Source organism: Protopterus annectens, chromosome 10.part0 (genome assembly GCF_019279795.1).
Source record: "Protopterus annectens isolate FY-2018-M chromosome 10.part0, PAN1.0, whole genome shotgun sequence".
Lineage (NCBI taxonomy): Eukaryota > Metazoa > Chordata > Ceratodontiformes > Protopteridae > Protopterus > Protopterus annectens.
The window spans coordinates 1432445275-1432467667 of record NC_056744.1 but is presented as its reverse complement, the minus strand read 5'-3'; the positions used below and the strand labels follow the sequence as shown (position 1 = coordinate 1432467667).

Sequence of the window (22393 nt, the reverse complement as noted above, 5' to 3'; positions counted from 1 at the left end):
CAGGCACTGAAAAATATTGTCAGGCTTTAACTTTGAAAATATATTATTTAGTACTAGCAAGACAGTACAAGTCTAGATGGAGGTGCTGATTTTGAAATGAAATCTGAAAATGACTAAAGGGGGTTGCTCTATTGTACATGAATGAAATGTGAGTATAAACTTGTTAAACTGGTTGTGAACTGTCTGTTCAAAAATGGGCAACAAAATGATGTGTGTGCTGATATCTTGAACTAAAGCAAACTCTGCTGTGGTACAGTAATCTGAGTTAACTAGATAAAGTGGTGGTGGTTAAGCAAGATTGGTGCCGTGGAATAGGAGTGCTGTGCACAGGGTTTTCTGATAGAGAGGAGCAAGTGAATTATTTGCAGTGCAGTAATGCAAATAAACAGAGCGAAACCTTAGTTGAAAGTAACGATAATGAGCAAAATTCCAAAAGACTTGCTCTCAGTACAAGAACTTATTCTGGTGCATAACATACACTGTACGTGATGTATGCATACAAGACATTTACACTAACAGAGTAGGTCTTTTGAAATCTGGCCCCCAGTGAAAGCCTGTTTATAGACAGAACTTACACCAAAGCAAGTCAGTCGCATATAGCAAGAGCAAGTTTATCAGAAACAAGGGCAGGCTTGCACTGGAGTAAGTCACACTGACAGCAATTACTTTGGAATCTGGCCCAATGGCTCTGTTTCTAAGTAAACCAGGATAAGGTGATGCTGAAGGACAGAACTTAAGTATTGTTATTAAACAAAAATTTGAAGAAAAGTCTTTGGAGCTTATTAGTGGAAAACATTCTGGTGCAACAATGTGTTAAGCTAGAACAAGAGAAAGTAAATGCACTTTGATAGTTTTTAAGTATTTTTCAACTGTTTAACTGTTAAGGGATACAAACTCAAGTGTGATAGCCATTTTTCTGCTTTAAAAGTGTTTGTAGTCCTGTATCTGCTTTAACTTTTGAAAAATAAAAACAAAAAAATCTCTCTCTCTATTCGTTTACCGCCTTTCTAGAACCAGTAGAGTCCGGTTTTCAGATTTTGCTAAATTCTGGGCTGTTCTGTGTTGCCCAGACCTTTCTAAGATAGAGGGAAGCTTCTCTGTTCATCAGTGAGAGTGGTGAGCTTTGAACAGCCTGTCACTGGAGGAGTGGTTTCAGCTCAGAATCTGTAGTTATACTGGCTATTTTGGGCTATTTCTATCCCTTTCATCTTTCTGTTTAAAAACCTGTGTTTGAGCGGTTTTGCGCATCGCACAGCGGCATTTAACTACGGTTAAACTATTCCCAGTGCCAGAAAGTCTGCTCTTCAGATTTTCCCTTAGAACTAGCCAGTATTCTAGTTTTAGCACTCAAAACTGTTTCTTTGTACTCAGCACTGTCCAAATCTCGTTGAAAGTAATAATCTACAAATTACTACAGCACTAAACTTTCCTCATTTATCAAGAGGAAATTAGTTCTTAGCACTTAAATTAATCAGCAGTAACTAGGCATGTCTAAGGGTCAGCTCCTGGTGTTTTCTCCTGTCTACCTGATGAATCTAGGCATCTTGGGGCAATGTAGCAATTGCCCTCATGTACACTGACAACCCTCTACTCCTACCACCCAACACTATGGCCTGTGAGAGATGCACTTACATAGCCAACATGGAAGCCAATCCCTCTCCAGCCAAGACTGAACTAGACAGTCAGGAGGAGAAGGTAAACACCACACCGCACTCTAAACATAGTCCATCAAAACCTGCACCATCCAAACCAACACATAATAAGACAAAACACACACCTACATTTGCAGAGGCTCTCAATATAAATCTGCCCAGACAACAGAGACCTCCAAAGCTGAAATGCAAGCAACCACCACTCCACAACACTACCAGAACGAGACACAGCCCACAAAATCAGTGTCTCTCTCAACCTCAGACCATAAGGCAAAACAACGTGCCCAACACATTAGTCACTGGCGACCCTCTCACCAGGCTAAACGAGGAGAATGTTACTGTCAGCTGCCTGTCGGGTGCCAGGATCCACCATACAACACACGCAACCAGGTCTCTCCACAAGTACAAGTATGATTCTGTCGCTGTCCATGTTAGAGTGAATGACATGAGAAGTACCTCCCTGGACTACATGAAAAGAGACATGAAGGAGCTCTCTGACCATGTGGCCCAGACAGGTATCACACTAGCCCTGAGTAGCATCCTGCCATCACCCAGAATTACATCACAGTACAAGGACAAAATGATTGACTTCAACAACTGGCTAAGCTTCTGGTGTCATTCCAAGGGGAGCCAGTATTTGTCTGCCTGGGACAACATGATCGGCAGGCCACAATGCTTTGCCAGAGATGGCCTGCATCTGTCACCTCTGAGATTCTGGTTACTGGCTAATGCTCTTGCCGACAAGTGCCTTTTTTAGGCAAGGCTCAAACATCAAACACACCACTATAGTAGATACAAACAAGGGAAATCTAAGGGTAATGCTACTACTCAATGCTATAAGTCTAAACATCAAAATGGACTCACTTGAGGCACTCCTTAAGATGGAGAACATAGACATCTGTGCAGTAACAGAGACCTGGTTTAAGGCTCCAGAGAGCACCACTCCATTACCAGGCTACAATTCTTACCACACCTTTAGGCCACCTAACCTGGACCAAAACACTAAAGGAGGAGGTGTGTCCATATTCATAAAGGATATATATACCTCCAGGCTAGTTGCTCAACATAATGCATCTGAAATAATCCAAGTACAATTAACAGTGGGCAAGACTGCAAATCAAGTTGCAGCTTGTTACAGATCCCCCGCCATGCCCCAGGACGCCCACTCCATGTTTCTCGATATACTGGATAATATTAAGGTACAGCCCAATACCCTAATATTTGGAGATTTCAACTGGGAAAACTACTCTCTTACTAACTCAAGTCTGCCCAACATTTTATGGAATTCATCAATTCCAACGCCCTAGATCAGCCTGTCCATACCCCTACCAGGGGCAGGAACATACGGGACCTGGTCATTACCAATATGGGTAACAGATGCTCCACACCAGAGGTCAACTCCTCACTGGTCAGGTCCGACCACAAGCTAATCACCCTAGATATCCATATCCCGCCCCCACCCCCCATTATGGAAACCACCGTAAAAGAATTCTCCAAAGCCAACTTCATGTTTCTTAAGTCAGAAATGACCAACTTCACATCACCCACACAGATGGAAAATAGAGACACGACTGCTGAATCATATACAAAAGCACTGTATAAGTACATACATGAGTGCATGGACCATGCCATCCCCAATAGAACCAAGACGCTATCCTCCAAAAAAAGGAAGCCAATCTGGTGGTCCCTTGCCATAAACAAACTCTACAACAGAAGGAAGAATCTGTTGCAAAAAAGAGTAAAATCCTATGATTGCAGGAACTCCCTGGTCAGCCTCAGCAAGAAGCTGAGATCCCTCAAAATCTTCCAAAGCTAGTTACGAAAATAAAATTGCCATGTATTCTAAAGACAACAACAAAGTATTCTACAGCTAAGTCAAGAATCTCAATGGCAACACTCAGATCTGCCCAGAACAACAGCATAATGGCACTACATTTACCGAACCAACTGATATTGCCAACATCCTGGCAGACAGGTTCAGTGCAAACTTTACCCCCCTCACCCCCCAAAGGGCCCATCTCCATACTGGAAGATTGCAAAGTCCCTGTAATCATGGATGCAGAGATAAAAACTGCACTCTCCAAAGCCAAGAACACAGCATCCATGGGACTGGGCAACATCCCAGTTTGCATTCTGCATGAACTACAGAACTAACTGGCACCCCACCCAAGTACCATGTTCAACCATAGCCTCACTTCAGGCTTTGTGCCTATGGAATAGCACACAGCGACGGTTATCCCACTCCACATAAGGGATGCCACCATTGACCCCGGGAACTACCGCCCCATTAGCCTGATGAGCCTGGTCTGCACGGCCATGGAACGCATCATCCTGGAGCTTACAAACAAAGACAGAGGTAACCTCCAAACTCTGGACTCCACTCAGTCTGGGTTTGTAAAAGGTAGATCATGCCTCCCAAACCAGATTGACTTCTGTGAAGCAATCACCAGAGCAGTAGACGAGGGGAAAATGGTGCACACAGCCTGTCTTGACCTTGCCAAGGCTTTCAACACCATCCCCCACTCTGGTATTATAGATAAACTCACTGGCTAGCCATAAATCCATATGTCACAAGATGGGTGGCCAACTGGCTCACTGACAGAACACACACAGTAAAAGTAGCCGACTCCAAATCCGACTTCAGACCAGTGATAAGCGGGAGTACCACAGGGTTCGGTCCTGGGTCCTCTCCTGTTCGGTATCTACTTCTCTGAAGTCCAGGCTAATACAGCTAGTCTCTGGCTAATGAAATTTGCTGATGACTGCAATCTAGGAACCATAATAGATTTGCCTAAGGATGTGGGCATTCTACAAAGAGGCCTCACTGAGACTGATGCTTGATGTCAAAGTCATGGCCTAAAGCTCAATGCCAAGAAGTGCATTGTCATCCCCTTTGGGAAAAACACCGTACCTATGAACTACCACATAGGTGGTAGCCTACTAAACACCAAAAGTGTGATAACAGACCTTGGGACATAGGTGGACAGTAGTCTCTCCTTTGATAATCACGTCACCATAGTAGTCAGGAAATCCTTCTATGTGGCAAACTCATCACAAAGGGGTCTCCTCCAGAAAAAGAGAGGTCATCGTTCCACTCTAATCATCCCTCATCAAACCCATTATAGAGTACAATGCCTCATTTGGCAATTACCTCGCAAGACATCTGCAACAACTAGAAATCATTTGGCAATTACCTCGCAAGACATCTGCAACAACTAGAAAGGCCACAGAAATACCTCACTAGGAAGATTACCGGCCTCAAACAGATGCCATACGACCATCTCAAAAAACTCCAGCTCTACTCCGTCACATATCGCCTACTCAGAGGCGACCTCTGCCTAACATACAAAGCCATGTCTAACCCAGATCTGATGGACATGCTACACTTAAAGAAATCCCAATCTCTCTGAGCCACATGCTCCAGGGACCTAAACCTTGTCACCACAATAAACAGAACATGCTGGAGGGATAGATTCCTGTCCCACAGACTTCCCATGCTCTGGAACAAGCTACCCATTCATGTCAAGCAGAGCACCTCATTAGCCCTCTTTAAGAGAAATCTTGACAATTGGATGGGAAACAGGAAATTCACGCCGGGGATCACTGCTGTGATACTGCTCGACAGGGGCACAGGAAAATATTTTTCTTGGGTGGCGAAAGCCAGGGAACCTCATTTGGCTAGACTTATATAGGCCCTAGGGCCGATAGCCTAGTACATACCTATGAAACTTTCTCATAATGCTACATAATTCTGCAACACAAATTTAGAGAACTAACAGTACAGAAATGTTAAGAGAATCAGAGGGGGCTCTCTTCAAGCACAATAAACCCATAACTATTGTGGAACAGATGATTTATGAGCATGAAAATAAATATGACAGGGGACTTACAAGCCTGTTGGCTTGGCAGACCTTGATCAGCAAAAATGTTGAAAAGCAGATCAGATAAAGAGATGGTTGATTTATCCAACAGTTTCTTTGAAGTGCTACGTTAACAGACATCACAGATCATAAAGAAAAAGAACAAAGGAGAAGTCAGGCTGACACCCAAGACAATATTGTGCATTTAAAAAGTGAAAAGAAAACAATCATGTCAGGAGAGAGAAAAGATCAACAGTTCCCTGCTTGACCTAAAAGTGAAACAACAGAATATGCAAGAGAGAATGAGTTATTAAAAAAAATGTAACTTCAATAGTACAAAAAAACAGGACAAAAGTTATACACAGACTAATACAAGAATGAAGTAGCCCACTTTATACAAGAAAAGAAATCCAAAAATATAAATGAAAGTAAACAGTTGGCACTGAAATGCAATAACAGCAACTTGAGTGCATTTAACACATCCAGGAGCTGGAACAGAAATGCAAAGAGAAAGTACAATTGTGGAAAATCTTACCATAACAGTAGATGTCCTTTTCACTTGCAGTATTCCTTAAAGAAGGGATGTCATGCCTCGGGCAGCTCATCGCTTGGCCAGTATAGATTAGATTAAAAGATCTTGTTTGCACCATGTGTCACATTTATTCTTCCTGTACAGAACATAGAGCATAAAGGGGATGCATGAAACCTACCCAGAACTGAAATGCCCCAGAAGAGAACAACGTCGTAGAAAAAGGAGTCCATGCACATTCAAAAGGAAAAAATGCATAACCAATAAGAGGGGGCTGGAGGGATGGAGCGAATACTGCAACAGAGAAGAGAAGGGCATCTACTGTTATGGTAAGATTTTACACAACTGCACTATGTCCTTCTACATTACTGTTGTAGCACTCCTTAAAGAAGGAAGACTAAAAAAGCTCAAGAAACAGAATGGGAGGTGCAAGGCTGAGAAGACCCCCCAAACAAACCCATATAAAATTGTTTCAGCAAAACCTGTGCTGGCCTAAAAACCATATCCAATTGATAATGCCTAGTAAAGGTATGCACTGAAGACCAAGTGGCAGCTTCAAGGATGGAATTGGTGTCCAATCCCTTGAAGAAGGCACCAGAAGGGGGAACAGCCCAAGTAGAATGAGCTTTATTAGAAGCAGACAGAGAGTTGCCATGAAAAGAATAACAAAACAAAATGGACTTAGATATCCAGGAGGAGATGATTTGCTTAGAAACAGCCAAACACAAAGACCTGGGATTAAAGGAAACAAAAGCTGATCAGACTTATGAAGCGTCTTAGTTTTATCAAAATAGCAGCTGAGCTGTCTGTGCAAAACCAAGGTATGCAGGACCCTCTCAGTAGCAGACTGAGGAGAAGGAAAAAGGAAGGGAGTTGAACCGACTGATTTAAGGACATCTCATTCACCACCTTGGGCATAAAAGAAGGATTAGTATGAAGTGACACCCTGTCCCTCTTTAAAACCAAAAAGGAAGAATGGCCATAAGGGCCTGGAGCTCAGAAACCTTCTGAGCAGAAATGACAGCCAGCAACAAAACAGTCTTCCAGGTACAATGTTGCAAAGAACCAGAATTTGCAGGCTCAAAAGGAGCCTAAGTCAATGGCTGACAAATGGGCCTTCATGGAAGAGGAGACCAAACCAGGCAACTCACACAAATAAGACAGGACCAGAGGGACCCACCATTGAACAAGGGTCCTTGTTACAAGCATGGCACCAGACTGAAAATCTCTTCCATTTGGACATGCATGATTTTCTGATTCAGGGTTTCCTTGCCTCCAGTACAACCCTGAGCACGTCCTCAGAAAAGAGGTGTCTGAAAGGGATCAAAACCCTATCACCGACAATGTTAATTGCAGAGTGGATAAGTGGGGATGGATGAGAGACCCTTGGTCCTGTGTGAGGAGATTCAACGGGTAAGGTAACTTGTGATGACTGGCTCTGGCTAGATGCAATAAAAGGGGAAACCAGTACTGTCTTGGCCAAAAGCGAGTCACTAGCAAGATTTTTGGGGAGAACAGGTGAATTTTCTGCAGGAATCGTTGAAGCAAAGGAAGAGGAGGGAAAGCATAAAGAAACCTCCTCCTTCCACGGAAAGGACAGGGCATCCATCTTCCAGGCCAGATGGCATGGCACTCTGGAACAGAAGGGAGAAAGCTGCCTGTTCAGAGGGGAAGCAAAAAGATCTATCTGAGGAATACCCCACCAATGGTAAATGTCCAGAAACATCTCTCTGTAAAGCATCCATTTGTGAGCCCATGTTTTGGACCTATTCACAGCGTCTTCCACAAGACTATGCTCTGAAGGACTGTATACAGCCTCTAGAGTTAACTGATAACTGAGAGTCACTTCCCAAGCCTCAAACACCATCCTGCAGAGGAGGTAGGATTTCATTCCCCCCCTGCTTGTTGATATAACATATCACCATAGTGTTGTCTGTGTACACCTTCAAGGGACCCAGACAGAACATGGGGTGAAAAGCCTGAATGGGCCAGAATCAGAGCCCTCACCTCTTTGATGCTGATATGATCTGACTTCTGATGGAGAGACTAAAGACCCCCTGAACTTTCAGGTGACCAAGAGATACCCCCACCGATGTCCAAGGCATTAGTGAATAGCTCTTCAGAAGGGACTGGAGGCTGAAAGGGCTGGCTTGGGTTGAGATTGAACTATCAAATCCACCACTCAAATTCCTTCTTGAGACAGGGAAGGAAAAGCACCTTGAAAGGCAGAGGGTGACGATGCTGCAGCCAAATCAAATTCAGGTACCATCGAAGCTTCCGCATATGCAGTCTGGCAAGGAGAAGCAGCAGACTAGAAGAGGCCATGAATCCCAGGGCCAAAGAAAATCCCTGTCTAGCATGGCACTCAGGGGAAGAAGAGAAAGAAAGAAGGCTGTCAATGACAAAACCTTCGGAGGTAGAAGAAAGGCCAACATTGGCACCGTCTGAATCCTGCAACCAAGCTGCTCATGATCTTGAGAGGGAGTCAGAATGGACTTTTGGAAGTTGATAGTAAACCCCAGACTTTAAAGAAGAAGATGGTAACGTGCAGATTGTGCAGGAATTGACAGAGAAGGTGCATGAAGCAACAGGTCATCTAGATAAGGAAAAATCTAAATGCCTTGGAACTAAAAAAGGCAATCATAGGAGCTAGGCATTTTGTGAATACCCTTGGGGCAGTAGAGAGGCCAAAGGGCAAAGCAGGGAACTGCAAATGAGAGAAAGATGCAGAGAAAATAACTTCCTGAAGACAAGGTTAGTGGAGATATGAAGGTAAGCAGAACCAAGGACACCAGAAACCCTTGGGGTAATAAAACAGGAAACAGAGTTTGAAAAGTAAGCATCCAAAAAGAAGGGATTGTGAGAAAGATGTTGAGCTAGGAGAGATCCAAAATAGGTCTCCAAGTGCCCTCCTTTTGAGAAACGAGGAACATCATGGAATAAAAACTCCATCCCACTTGGAAAGGGGGAACAGGTTGAAAGGTCCCTTGGCTCAACAGGGATCCTAGAACCTCCTGGAAATGATGAAGTTGCTCTAGAAGAGGTTGAGGAATCCCTGAAAAAGGAAGGAGATTTCCATAACATGAAGTAACCCTGACCGATGACAGAAAGAACCCGAGAGTCTGAAATGATGAGGCGCCAAATTGGAAGCCAAAGGGGCAAAGGAACCTGGTCTAAAGGCAGAGGGGGTGAACTGTCAAAGAGAAGCAGTTTTATCAGATACAGGAAGTGTCTAGGACACAGATTTCACAGAAGCCTTAGCAAAGGGGTGGCCCGCCTCCTACCCTTCCTGCCTTAGAGGCCTGGCAGGGTTGCCCGAGAACAAAATCAGATCTAGAAGGGCCCAAAAGCTGCAACCCAAGAATAAGCATCAGCAACGTCACAGCTACACTTAATAGAGTGGCAAGCCACTTGAGAAGCAGAACCCAAAAAAAAAAAGGCAGAGGATATGCCATCAGAATTATGGAGGGCAGAGATAACCTGACTAGCCTGAGCAATCAAAGCCACAACATACTTGGTCTTGTGGGTCTGATAATAGCCCTAAATGGCAAAATAGTAGTAGTGTAAAGTTTCTTGCCAATCCTCTCCATTGTCCTTCTCTCCTTATCAGCAGGCAAAAGTTTAGAAGGTTTATCAGAAGAGACTGACACCACAGCAGGATCAGCAGAAGGACACTTAAATAAAAATAGGTTCTATAAGATTCCTGAGGATTGTCTATCAGGTTTCTTAGGAGTAGGAGGCTGAGAATCAGGAGACTTGGAAGCAGCAATGAAAGTATCCAACAAGGCAGCCAACACAGGAGGAAATGACAATGGTTTGGGAGTATGCACCTGAAGCAACTCATAATATCTTCTCTGAAAATCCAACACTTAAGAATCCCACTTAAAGAATTCCATCATCCCAGCAATTGCCCCCTCCCCTGAAAGACAATTCCTCAAAAGGAGACTTGGGGTAACAAACTTTGCGTCATCAGAACCGTAAGCCAAAGGAAAAGGCATCTGAGAAGAATAGGAAAAAGACCCCTCACCAGATGGGGAATCCTCATCTGAAGAATATGGTTTCCTAAACCATTTAGAAGGGGTAGAGGTCCAAGGTCACCTGCTTTAAGAGGGACATCCAGTGGAGGATGGACCGCTAAAGAATCCAGCTGAGACTTTTTGGCCTTTTACCTAGTGGGAGTATCCTGGGGTTAAAGGATTCAACCATGGTACCCTGGGCCAACTGTCTAAGCCATTGGTTTTCAAGATAAATGGCCAGGGAAGACAAATGGCTTTTGAATGTCTTAGGCACAAATGCCGTACAGATACTACAATCCAAGGATACCAGAAGGTAACAAGCACATCCAGAAGGAAAAAGGACCAAGGGGAGGAGAGATGGAGGGAGCGAATACTGCAACAGTGAACAGAAGGACATCTACTGTTATGGTAAGTTTTTACACAATTGTACTACGTCCATCCATATCACTGTTGCAGTATTCTTTACAATAGGGGAGTGCAACAGCTCAGGAAGAAGACTGGGAGGAGGAAGGGCCAGCAAAGCCTTCTAGGAAGCCATGGAAAATGGCCCTAGCAAAGCCATCTCTGGCCCTAGAAATCACATCCAACGTATAATGTTTTGCAAAGGTATGCCCAAAAGTCCAGTAGCTGCGTCAAGAACAGAATATCCAAACCCTTGAAAAAAGCACCAGAAAAAGACACAACCCTAGTAGAATGGGCTTTAACAGAAGAAGAAAGGCTCTTCCCATGAAAAGAACAGCAAAAAATGGCTTTAGATAATAGTCAAGTAAAAATGGTCTGCTTGGAAACTGCCAAACCTAAAGACAGGATGAAAAGAAACACAAAGCTGCTCAGATTTACAAAAAGCTTTAATCTTATCTAAATAATATCTGGGTTGTCTATGCAAAGCCAAGGTCAAATTAATAGACATGCTGGGAGACAACTCATTGGGCATAAAACGAGGATTAATATGAAGGGACACATTCATTATGGAAAACTAAAAAAGGAGGAACAGCCATAAGGGCTTGCAGCTCAGACATCCATCTGGCAGAAATAATGGAAAAAAGAAAAACAGTCTTCCAAGAACAATGCTATAGTGAAGCTGAAGCAGCAGGCTCAAAAGGAGCCCGATTCCATTTTTCTAAAACAAATTTAAGATCCCAGGAAGGAAAGACAGGCTTCCTGGGAGGCCTAATTATTGTTGCCACCTTTTTAAATATCCAAAGTGGGACAATTTCTGTAAATAGATGAGATTTTACAGGACAAAACATAATCTCTTGCTAGTACAAAGGACAGAACTTTACTTTTTTGCCAAAATAAAAGCTTATTCTTGTATTTAAGTTGCTTATGCTATTTCATATAATGTTTAGGTATTTCAGATACAAAATAACTATTTTATGCAACAAATAAAGAAAATATTTTTGTCCTAACATCTCAGGACAATTGCCGTTTCTTTAGTTTTTCTTGCAGGACACAACTGCCCAAAGAGGGACTGTCCCTCGCAGAGAGGGACAGGTGGTAACCCTAGGCCTAATGTGACAGACACCTGTAAGAAACTGTTTGACCTCAAATAGAGAGGCTAAAGGAGGACTCAAAGGCAGACAAGCAGAGACGTGATAGGTGGGCCTTAACAGAAAATTATGCCAACCCAGCATTGAGCAATTCACACAAAAAAGAGATTTACTTTATTTATTTGACATTTGTTAACTGGGTTAGTCCGACTGGGCAACTGCCCTTTTTCAGCAGAGGCTGACGGTGAAAAGCTCCAAGTATTACATGACATAAAATTTTCAAATGACAAAGTAAAAATAAAAACAATTAGATTTAACAATAAATATTAACATATAAAGTGAACAATATAAGAATAATCAGAAAAAAAGAAAAAAAACGTGTTGGAACATTGTACAACATCTTAAAACACATTAGAATTGAAAAGTTACATACAGTAGTAAGAAGAGTAACTGAAAACTGGGCCTATGCAGGCAAAAACAAGTCAACATATAAATTATGAAAGTACATTATGAGCAGGATATAATCTCCAGGCACAGATCATACTACATGCCTGCAGTACTGTAGGCTGTGAGAAAGCTGTCCATTAATGGATTTGTAAAAGGGGGAGCAGAGATGGTTGCTGTGAGAGAAACAGAGGAATACAAGAGGAGGGGATGATAGGGTTAAGTAGGGTGATTGCATAAGCATGACCAAGATCTATGAAGAGTATCTTTTAGAGCCATTTTAAAAAAAGAGTTGGGGTTTGGGATAGATCTAACACTATGTGGTAGTTTATTCCAGACCTTTGCCACTGAGGGACTGTAGAGGAGTTTGCCAACATTTTTGTTAACCAAAGGAACATCCACAGTAAGTGGATCCAACTTACAAAAAAGAAAACAAACAGAAAATCTCTTCCACCACTAGAAAATCTTACTTGCCCAAATGGGTTTCCTGACCTCCTGCAGGACTCGAAGCATTTCCTCAGAAAAAAAGTGTATGTAGGGGACCAAAACCCTATCACCCACAATGTCAGTTGAAGAGTGGACAGATGGGGATAGAAGAGAAATCCCTTGTCTTGTGCGAGTAGGTCCACCCTGTGAGGAAACTTGTGACGATTGCTCTTGGCTAGATGCAGAAGAGGGAACCAATGCTGTCTGGGCTAAAAGGAAGTCACCAGCAAGATTTTGGGAGTATCCTGTTTTATCTTGAACAGGACCTTCGGAATGAGAGGAAGGGGAGGGAAGGCATAAAGAAACATCACCTTCCAAGAAAAAGAGTGTGTCCACATTCCAAGGCCAGGGGGCATGGGACTCTGGCACAAAATAGAGGAAGTTATCTGCTCAAAGGGGAGGCAAATAAATCTACTTGAGGAGTACCCCACTGGTGGACAATGTCCAGAAACACATCCCTGTGAAGCATCCACACATGGGATTGTGTTATGGACCTCCTCAAATAATCTGCCATTATGTTCTGATCTGAGGGAATGTAAAACTGCCTGAAGAGTCACCTGATTCCAGATGGCCAGATCAAAAACTTGAAGGGTAACCTGCACAGGAGATAAGATCCTGTCTCCTTCTTGCTTGTCGGCATACCACATATGTCTGTGGTATCGTCTGTGAGAATTCTGAGGGGCTCTGAAGAGCCAGAAGAACTCTCATCTATTTGACATTGATGTGGTCTTTTTTTGTTGAAGAACCAAAGGCCCTGCACTTTCAGAGGACTGAGAGAGTCCCCCAACCCCACACACGAGTCATCTGTGAAGAGTTCCTGAGAGGAGACTGGAGGTTGAAAAGGAAGCCCTGGATTGAGGGACAACTGATGAATCCCACCACTGAAGTTCCAGTTTGAGGCATGGAAGTAGAGGAACTAGAAAATCTAAAGGATTAGAATGTTGAAGCCAAACTGACTTTAGAAACCACTGAAGCTTTCTCATGTGGAGTTTGGCAACATGAAGCATAGGAATGGTGGAAACCATGAAACACAGAGCCCTTATAAACTCCCTAGCTGTAACTGAAGTCAGAGGAAGAAGGGATTGAAAGAAAGCAATCAGTCTTAAAACCTTAGTAGGAGGCAGAGATGCCAGCATTGGAACAGTCTGGAGTCTGCATCCCAGAAAAACATGACCCTAAGAAGGAGTCAGGAATGACTTTTGGAAATTTACAGTAAACTCCAGGTTTTGCAGGAAAGAGAGAGAGAGAGAGAGATAGCAAAGTGTAGATGCTGAAGTAATGTATCCGAACAGGAGGCCTGAATAAGCACGTGGTCCAGATAAGAAAGACCTGTACCCCCCTCGACCTCCAGAAAACAATCACAGGAGCGAGGAATTTGGTGAAGACCATTGAGGCAGTAGAGATGCCAAAGGGCAAAGCAGAGAACTAAAATTGCCAGGAAGCAACAGAGAAATATAAAAACTTCCTGAAAAGGGGATGAATAGGAATGTGCAGATAAGCCTCATTGAGATCCGGGGAAACTGAAAAGCCTGAGGAAGTAAAAGAGAAACGAAGGTTTGAAGGGATAGCATCCAAAAGGAAGAGACCTTCAAAAAGGTGTTCAACTGAGAAAGATCCAGAATGTGTCTTCAGATGCCTTCTTTCCTGGGAACCAAGAATATCCCTTCCCCCTCTGAGGAGATGGAACTTCTTGAATTGTTCCTTGAGCTAACAGGCTATGAAGCACCTCTGGAGAAAAAGGGCAGTTGTTCCTGAAAAGGCTGAGGTATGTTCAAGAAGGGAGGAAGAGATTTCTAACCATGTAATAACCCTGTCGAATTATAGAAAGAACTTAGGAGTCTTTGGTGATCTTTAACCAAATAGGAAGGAGAGGGAAAAAATGCAGCGACAGAGCAATGCGAATGAAGAACAGGGCATGAATAGTCAGACACCACCTGGTTTGTCAGGAAAATGAGTCTTTTGAGTAGAAGGAGTTTGGGTATCCTTAGCAGGGGGAGCCCTTCTACCACCTTTTTTACCTTTGGGGGGAGGGCGAGACTGGAGACTTGTTGGGATAATTCCTTTGAAATTTGGGAACAGGTAAAACAACAATATGCTTCAATTCCTGCAAGCCCTTTTCTTGCTGGGACTTCAACAGCTCTGCAGCAGCACCACCACCAAACAAATGCTTATTATCTAGACGAGCATCCATCAGTTTAGCCTTGATGTCATTAGGGAAAGGCTGAAGTCTGAGCCAGGAACACCTCCTCAAAACAGATTCAAAATCAGCAGCCCTAGATGAATCATCAGCTGCATCACAGCTGCATTTAATGGAATGGTGAGCCACTTGGGAGGAAGCTCCCAGCAAGGCAAGAGCACAGGCCTTCCCATCAGAATCAGGAAGATCTGAAATGACTTGACAGGCCTGAGACACAGCAGCCATGATATACCTGTTCATATGTGTCTGACAGTTCACAGCTCTAAAGGCTAGGGTAGCAGAAGCATACACCGTCTTACCAAGCCTCTCCATGGTTCTGCTGTCCTTATCAGAGGGAAGCAATTTAGCTGAAGGCAACAATATGGAGGGGCTTGTCAGAAGCTACTGACAGCAAAGAAGAGTCAGCAGAGGGAGACTTAAAAAAATTTGCAATCATCAGGCACTTTATAAAACCTATCAGGTTTCTTGGGAGCAGGGGGTTGGGAATCAGGAGCCTGAGAAGCAGTGGAAAAAGCATCCAGCAGGGCAGCAAGAACAGAAGGAACAGCAGAAGGCCTAGGAGACTCCATCTGCAAGAGCTCATAATACCTCTTCTGAACATCAGACACCTGAGCACAGCCCTATTTGAAAAATTCCATAATTCTGGAAATAGTGTCACCAAACAAAATCTCCTCTAAAGGACTGATAGACTCTTTTTCCTCAGAACCATAATCTAAAGGAGAAGGAATCTGAGAGGAATAAGTAAGTTATTCTTTATCAGAGTCAGCATCGTCATCAGAGAAATCCTGCTCCCTAGGCCTCTTAAGGGAGGTAGACGATTAAGGAGGAGCAGGAACAGAAACACCCTGTGGAGGCTTCAGAGTCATAAGGGCATTAAACAGGCCTTCAGTAAAGTTTTACCATTCATCTAAGGATCCTTAGGAGCAGACGGAATGTGTTTAGTCTTCTGCTTTTTTTTTTTTTTTTTTAAGTGGGATGTCAGCCTTAAACAATTTAGGAGGTTCTGAACCCTGACAACACTCTATAATGGTAGTCGGAACCTCTTCCCTCACTAACATCTTAGGAACACCCCCTAGGCCCTTCGACAATTATCAGCAGCAGTTCTCCTTGCATATCCAAAGCAGAAGTCTGCAAGGTCTCCATAGATGTGTTTGTAGTTGGATCCATGCCTGCCTCAGAAGCGGTCGCAGCAGAGGAATCCAAAAAGGAAACAGGGCAATCTTCTGGACTTTCACCTGTCCCAAGTGAATCATAAGGGAAGAAAGATGACTACCCAATATCTTATGGGTGAAAGCCTGACAAATCTCCCAAGATGTACGACCATGGGAAGAGCCTAAAACAGAACAAACACTGCTTGTGATGATCTTTGTGGGAAACCTATATCCTGCATTCGCATTTCCCCTTTCTGGATGACATGAAACAATTAACCAGAATAAGACAACACAAAGATAAGCAAGTCATAAAAATCCCAACTGGGCACTTATCTGAAAGCGGTTTTGTAACCAGCAGACGAACAAACGTTCAGACCGATGATCAAAGATGGCATTTGGACTGCCAGTAAACAAGTTCTGAGGATGGTACATCCAGCCATCACCTTTATACTCTACTCTGTGCACATGGAGCATATGTGTAATGTATGGTGTACCCATTACAACCTAAGGGCTTTGGTATATTGGCCGGATATCAGGCTGCCCTTAGCAGGGGATCCTTATTGTAAAGAATATTGCAAAAGTGATACGGAAGGACATCTTACAGTTACAGAAACTGAGCCAAGCATTAGAGAATTGTACACTACAGAGGAATTGAATCTTACAAGAAGGCAATGGACACTATACATGAAATCACCAAGTTAAAGTCTGTCCCATTACCAAGAATAAAACAGATGCCTTAGAGCAAAATCAAACTGATGAGCCTGGGGTTGAAGAGTTCCTGCCACAGTAAACTATGTGCAGTATTAGGCAATCATGGTGTTATGCCTATTCCCAAAATGAACACACTGACATTCCTAATCAGGAGTGCTACAAACCTTCCAATCAGGTCACTCAAGGTGGAATCTGGCTGGCCAGTGACACTTATCCCATCAGGTTTGAGTTGGGGGAGGCTCACATGGAATACTGACCCATAGTGACTGCTGTGGTATGTGTGGAGCTGTAATTTGGAGAAATCTGGGAAGAAGATCTATACCTGCCCTGAATGGAGGAGGCCATACTCTCACTTCTTGTAAAAGGGAGGACAAGACCGAGAGGGCGACATAGGAAAAGAGAGATAGAAATAAGAACACGCACAGATGTAGGTCTCTCCAACAGAGAGAGAGAGAGAGAGAGAGAGAGAGAGAAAGAGTAAGTAATGTGGACACACACAAGTTCTATGGGGTAAAACTATGTATTAAAGATTTGAACTCAGAATTTACTTCTCAGAAAAGGACTGTGAACTGTAAGATATTATGTTCTCTCCACAGATTTTTGAGTTGACATGGTTTAATGTAGCGATTATTGTTATTTTTCAATTTCTAATGGGTAAATCACTATAAAGCACACTAGGAATATAAAGCTGTCTCTAGTGCTAATCACTATTAATGTGTGTACTTGTGTATGATTTTGTTATGCAAAACAAAACGAGTTATGTACTGAAAAAGAAAACAGACTTGTCATACAGGAAGAGCTGCCATTAAGTATGGTGACCAAAGTTCTTTATAGCAAGTTGTTTGTGTTACATAGCAACCAGAAATACAATTATGGCACCTTAAAAGTAATCCAGAAATCAAAATCTTTGTTATATTGTAGAGAAACTACTCTGGGAGAGGAAAAATAAACCATCAGTGTCCCTCACCCTCATATACAAAACAGTAACGGCAAAATGTACTCAAGATCTTTACTGTCAAGCTTCTGAAAGTTTTGAAAATGAGATACACTCAGACCACCAAGATCCAAACAATATCCACCATCTTTATAGCAGCAGATGTCTAATCTACAGTGGTCTTGATACCAGCAGGTGTTCAATCCAGCAAGATCTTGATACTTGCAGGTGTGCAATTAACAAACATTCTAAAACTGGCAGGCACTCAATCCACTATGACACAAGGTCGCTGCTAAATGATCAACATCCTGATGTAGCAGGTGCCTAATCCACCAAGGCCCTGATATTAAAAGGTGCCCAAACAACCAAGGTCCTGACACTAGCATATGTCTCAAAACTGCAATATTCTGACACAAGACTGTATCCAAGGTCCGGACAAAAGAAGGTATTGGTATTAAATTTATCAGGCAAATGTACTTGTAAGGGGAGCATTTAATTTTTCTTTTTTCATTAATGCAAGTCCACTATGCATGTCATGCTTTTTCCCCAAACCATATTACTGCTTTCCCTACTACTACCTCATCACTCCATGACACCATAATACAACACTGCCAAGAACTTGGCAAGCCTCAGCATGCCCCAACACGTGCTTGTTTTGCATTACCATACCTGTGCTAACATCATACCTGTAACTGAAAAATTCAACATAAATAAATTTGATTGACTTATGTACATTGTGCCTAAGACATGGGTAAAAAAGTAGTTGGACCAGCATATTTGCAGTGAAACAAAAACAAATCCCCAACTACACTGCAAATATGCTCAACCTACCTAAATTCAATAAAATAACTTGACACTTTCAAATCATCTGAGAATTAATGATTTTATTCAATATTCCCTTTATACTGACCATAAACAGATCAGTCTTGGAAATATTAACATCGCTTGGATATCACCATAATTAACACTCATTCATACAAGAGGCTGTAAAACAGAAACACAGTCCAACACAATATGTGGGATTGTAGAAGGCCATCAAAATACTGAGACAACTCATTAAGTCTATTTACTTTAAAATTGCCATTTTTCTTGAGTTTCTTAATATTTTTCTTCTTTAAACAGAATATTCAGTCTGACAGGTGCAACCTTATATCCATGTTTTAACTACAAACGTTCATTTAATTTCAGCCTTTTACTTAACAGTTAAAACCAATATAGAAAATTACCTCTGATTCCCAAAAACTGGAGATTCTTCTGGAAAAGGGATCTGATTTAATGTTTCTCGTTTCTGAGGTGTACTTGTATTAATTCGTGGTTTATCTTCTACTAATGTCCTCTGCTGACCAGTATTCTCTGCCTTTTTCGCTGGGGAGTTGTTAGTAACACTGGAGCAGTCACCATTATGTTGCTGGTTAAGAGCTTGGACATCATTATTTAGATTGTCCATCCCTACATTCAGTTCTTCTAATTTCTGAATAGACCTTTACAGAAGAGAAAACAGCATCTTAGTATAAAACTTATGTTACTGCTATACAAGCATTCACAACATATGGACTGTTGTTATGAGGTAAATGAAAGGTTCAAAACAGTTTTATTCTCTTGTAAACATGTATGGAAGCCAACTGGTTTACATGATAAAAACAATACAGTACGGGATTACTACAATATCACTTGGCTAGTAATAGTAAGCATCAGTCATTTCTTTAAAAACAAATATGTTCTCTCACTCTAAATGTCCCACCTGATGCAATGATAAATGCTATGAAAAAAAGGCATTACAAAATAATTTTGTTTGCTATTTTGTTGACAGTATAAGTACACTGTACTACAAGGACGAGTACAAGACAGACTACAAATCAAGAAAAATAATTCTAGTGCTGATTAAATTACTTCATCTCAACTAGTCTTGTGTTAAAAGTATATTATGGTGAAAGCAGCTAAATAACACCATTTCAAAAAATCAGATACCATACTGCCCAACACAAGTGCTTTTAGTTTCTTTGCACCTCCCACACAATTACTACTTGGCTAATCTCACTCCAAGATCTTAAACACTTAGGGAAAGGAAAATATCTGGTTTATATGTATTGTCTTTTCCTAATTAACTTTATTTAAAGCAGAGTTCCACAATCCAGTTTTGATTTTCTGTGCACGTACACAAGGTTAGTCAAGACTCGGTTCATATTCCTGCAGTACTTCCATTTAACTGCTGCTCAGTGATTTCACATTTAAAAACCTGTGGCACACTGGATTTCCTGGGTATGTAGATTGGTAGAAGAAAGCAGCTGGAGATCACCTACTGCCACACTCTCATTGCTTCTCGACAAAGGAAGTATGACTGAGTTCTCCCCGTTTGTTGATGTACCAAACCACCGAATTGTTGTCATTTGGATAGCAATTATCCCTAAAGGAAGAAAGTTCTGAAAGGCTTGCAATGCTAAGAGGACTATTCTTATCTCTAGAACATTGATATGCAAAATTGGTCTCTTCTGGGGATCACATGCCTTGGACAGTCCATCCCAAGAAATGCCCCCACCCCACCTGGGAGGTGTCCATGGGGGTGGGAATACAAAGGGCTGACCTTGACAAACTTCTTTGGACTAAATCCACCAAAGCAGGGAGTTCCTGCAAACCCGAGAAAGTTTTATAGGATGGGTCAGATGCTGTTGACGAATTGACCATTGAACTGCTACAGTCCACTGAAGAACATGCATGTGGAAATGAGCACAGTTGGTACTATAATTACCGTAGCCAATGATCCTAAGGCCTGAAGAACTAGTTTTGCTGGGGTAGAAAGGTGTGGAAGTATCTCCCTGACATGCAATCTTAAGGACTGTACTCTGTTTTGTAGAAGAAAGGACAACTGACTGGCTGTTTCTAGGTGAGCTCCTATAAACTCCAAGGCTTGAACTGGCTGAAGTTGGGACTTGGAATGATTGACTGTGATCTCTGGCCTTTTGTTTCGGCAAATGGTTGGATTACAGAACCAATCTCAAACTACTTGGAGCATAAACTTAAACATGCCCTAAAATTATTCTACTACAATAATTAAGGATACACCCCAGTTTTTAACAGACCTGTATGACTGGTCTTTTTTCTAACCATAGTGACAATTGCTACATTAGACGTATATGGCCTATTTACATCAATCTTCTTCTTCTTTCGGCTTTTCCCGGTTAGGGGTCGCCACAGCGGATCATCTGTCCGCTCATAATTGGCAGTGGAGTTTTACGGTGTCGAGTTGCCAGCCCGGCACCCAACCTTCCACAGAAGGCATAAACACACTCACACCTAGGGCCAATTTTAGAGTGCCCAATCCACCTACTGCATGCCTTTGGAATGTGGGAGGAAACCGGAGCACCCGGAGGAAACCCACGCAACCACAGGGAGGACATACAGACTCCGCACAGAAGGCACCCCAGCCGAGAACCGAACCGGAGAACCTCTTGCTGTGAGGCGACAACGCTAACTGCTGCACCACTGTGGCCTATTTACATCAATACTGAATTATATTGGAATAGAGTACTTTCAGGAATTTATAGCATTGCATACAGTTTCTTCAGCAGCTGAGACTAACACCATTTGTGACTTAGCAGAACTGGTTTTAACAAACAATGTTTTTTTTGTTTCGTAAGAATATATATAAACAATGTAAAGGAATAGCCATGGGTACGCATATGGCTAGTAGCTATGCAAATTTGGTTATGAATAAATGAGAACTCAGTTTTATTTTTTCTGAAATGAATAATAGCTTTCTTAATAATGTTCTGTTATATCGGCGATTCGTGGATGATTTGTTTTTAATAAGGAATGGTTCTCTTTCTGCATTTTCTGACTTTTCATTATACTTAAACTCAACTACTGATTTTTTAAGGTTTAAACATAGCATACATTATACAGAAATAGATTTTTTAGACATCAGATTGTTAAGGGAACCAATGGTATAATTGAAACTACATTTACAAAAGACTTCAGGAAAAATAAGTATCTGTACAACAATAGTATGCACCCTCCTCATGTTTTTAAAAATATACTGAAAAGTCAGTTTACCTGTGTGGCTAATACTGAATACAAGAAAAGAAAACACGGACACACAATATAATAACACGGCCAATGCCAATTACTTTTTTAAAAAAATGTTAAAAGGAACATAATGTAATGAATATAGCAACACAGATGCAGCAAGATAGCACTGGATAAAATCACACCTGTATTTTCTGATAATCACAGTACTTCAGTTAAGTGCACAAATGGAGGTTTATTTAGGTGTGTTTTACTCTACAATGTTCATACTCATCAAATACAGGATATTAGTAAAAAACATTGGTACATGTTACAATATATTCCTACTTTTAAAGACATAGGAGTAGATAAGCTAACTATTGGGTATGAAAATCTAGTAATTTAAAAAATATCTTATGTTATAAGGAACATCCAAGTATGGAACCCAAAAATGTAACAATTGTCAATTCTGCAGGTATGTCTTCACAGTTAGTCTAAAATCATTCCCTCTTAGATGCCATTGGACATGTAATATAAAAACAATATATATGGCAAAATGCCTAATCTAAAGCACCTTCTACAGAGGTAAAATGAATAGAAATTTTAGAGAGAGAATTTGTGAGCATACAGCTGAGATAAGGAGGAGGCTAGACACAAACGCGTTATACAGGCACATTAAACAAGCAGACATATCTCACAAAGTTTGCCTTTTTATTTTACAAAATATACAGCAAAGTTTAAGAGGTAGTGACTTCAAAAACCACACAGAAATTATTGAAAATATGTGGATAATACATTTTAAAGCGCATTGTCCACCTGATCTCAATGAAAGTGTGACAATAAAGCCAGTTTTGAAAGTTAAACAAAATAAAATTATATAATTTTGATACACAGACAGATATAAAAGTTTTTATAAGTCTT

General features: G+C 41.7%; 1 protein-coding gene across 1 annotated transcript in view; it reads right to left on the bottom strand.

The window, feature by feature from the left end:
• Window positions 1-22393, bottom strand: part of WDR47 (WD repeat domain 47) — a 2078858-nt gene that overhangs the window by 1125958 nt on the left and 930507 nt on the right. Inside the window, exon 8 of the mRNA XM_044086053.1 lies at window positions 18697-18951. Within this exon, the coding sequence (XP_043941988.1) occupies window positions 18697-18951 (255 nt within the window). The remainder of the gene's footprint in view (window positions 1-18696; window positions 18952-22393) is intronic.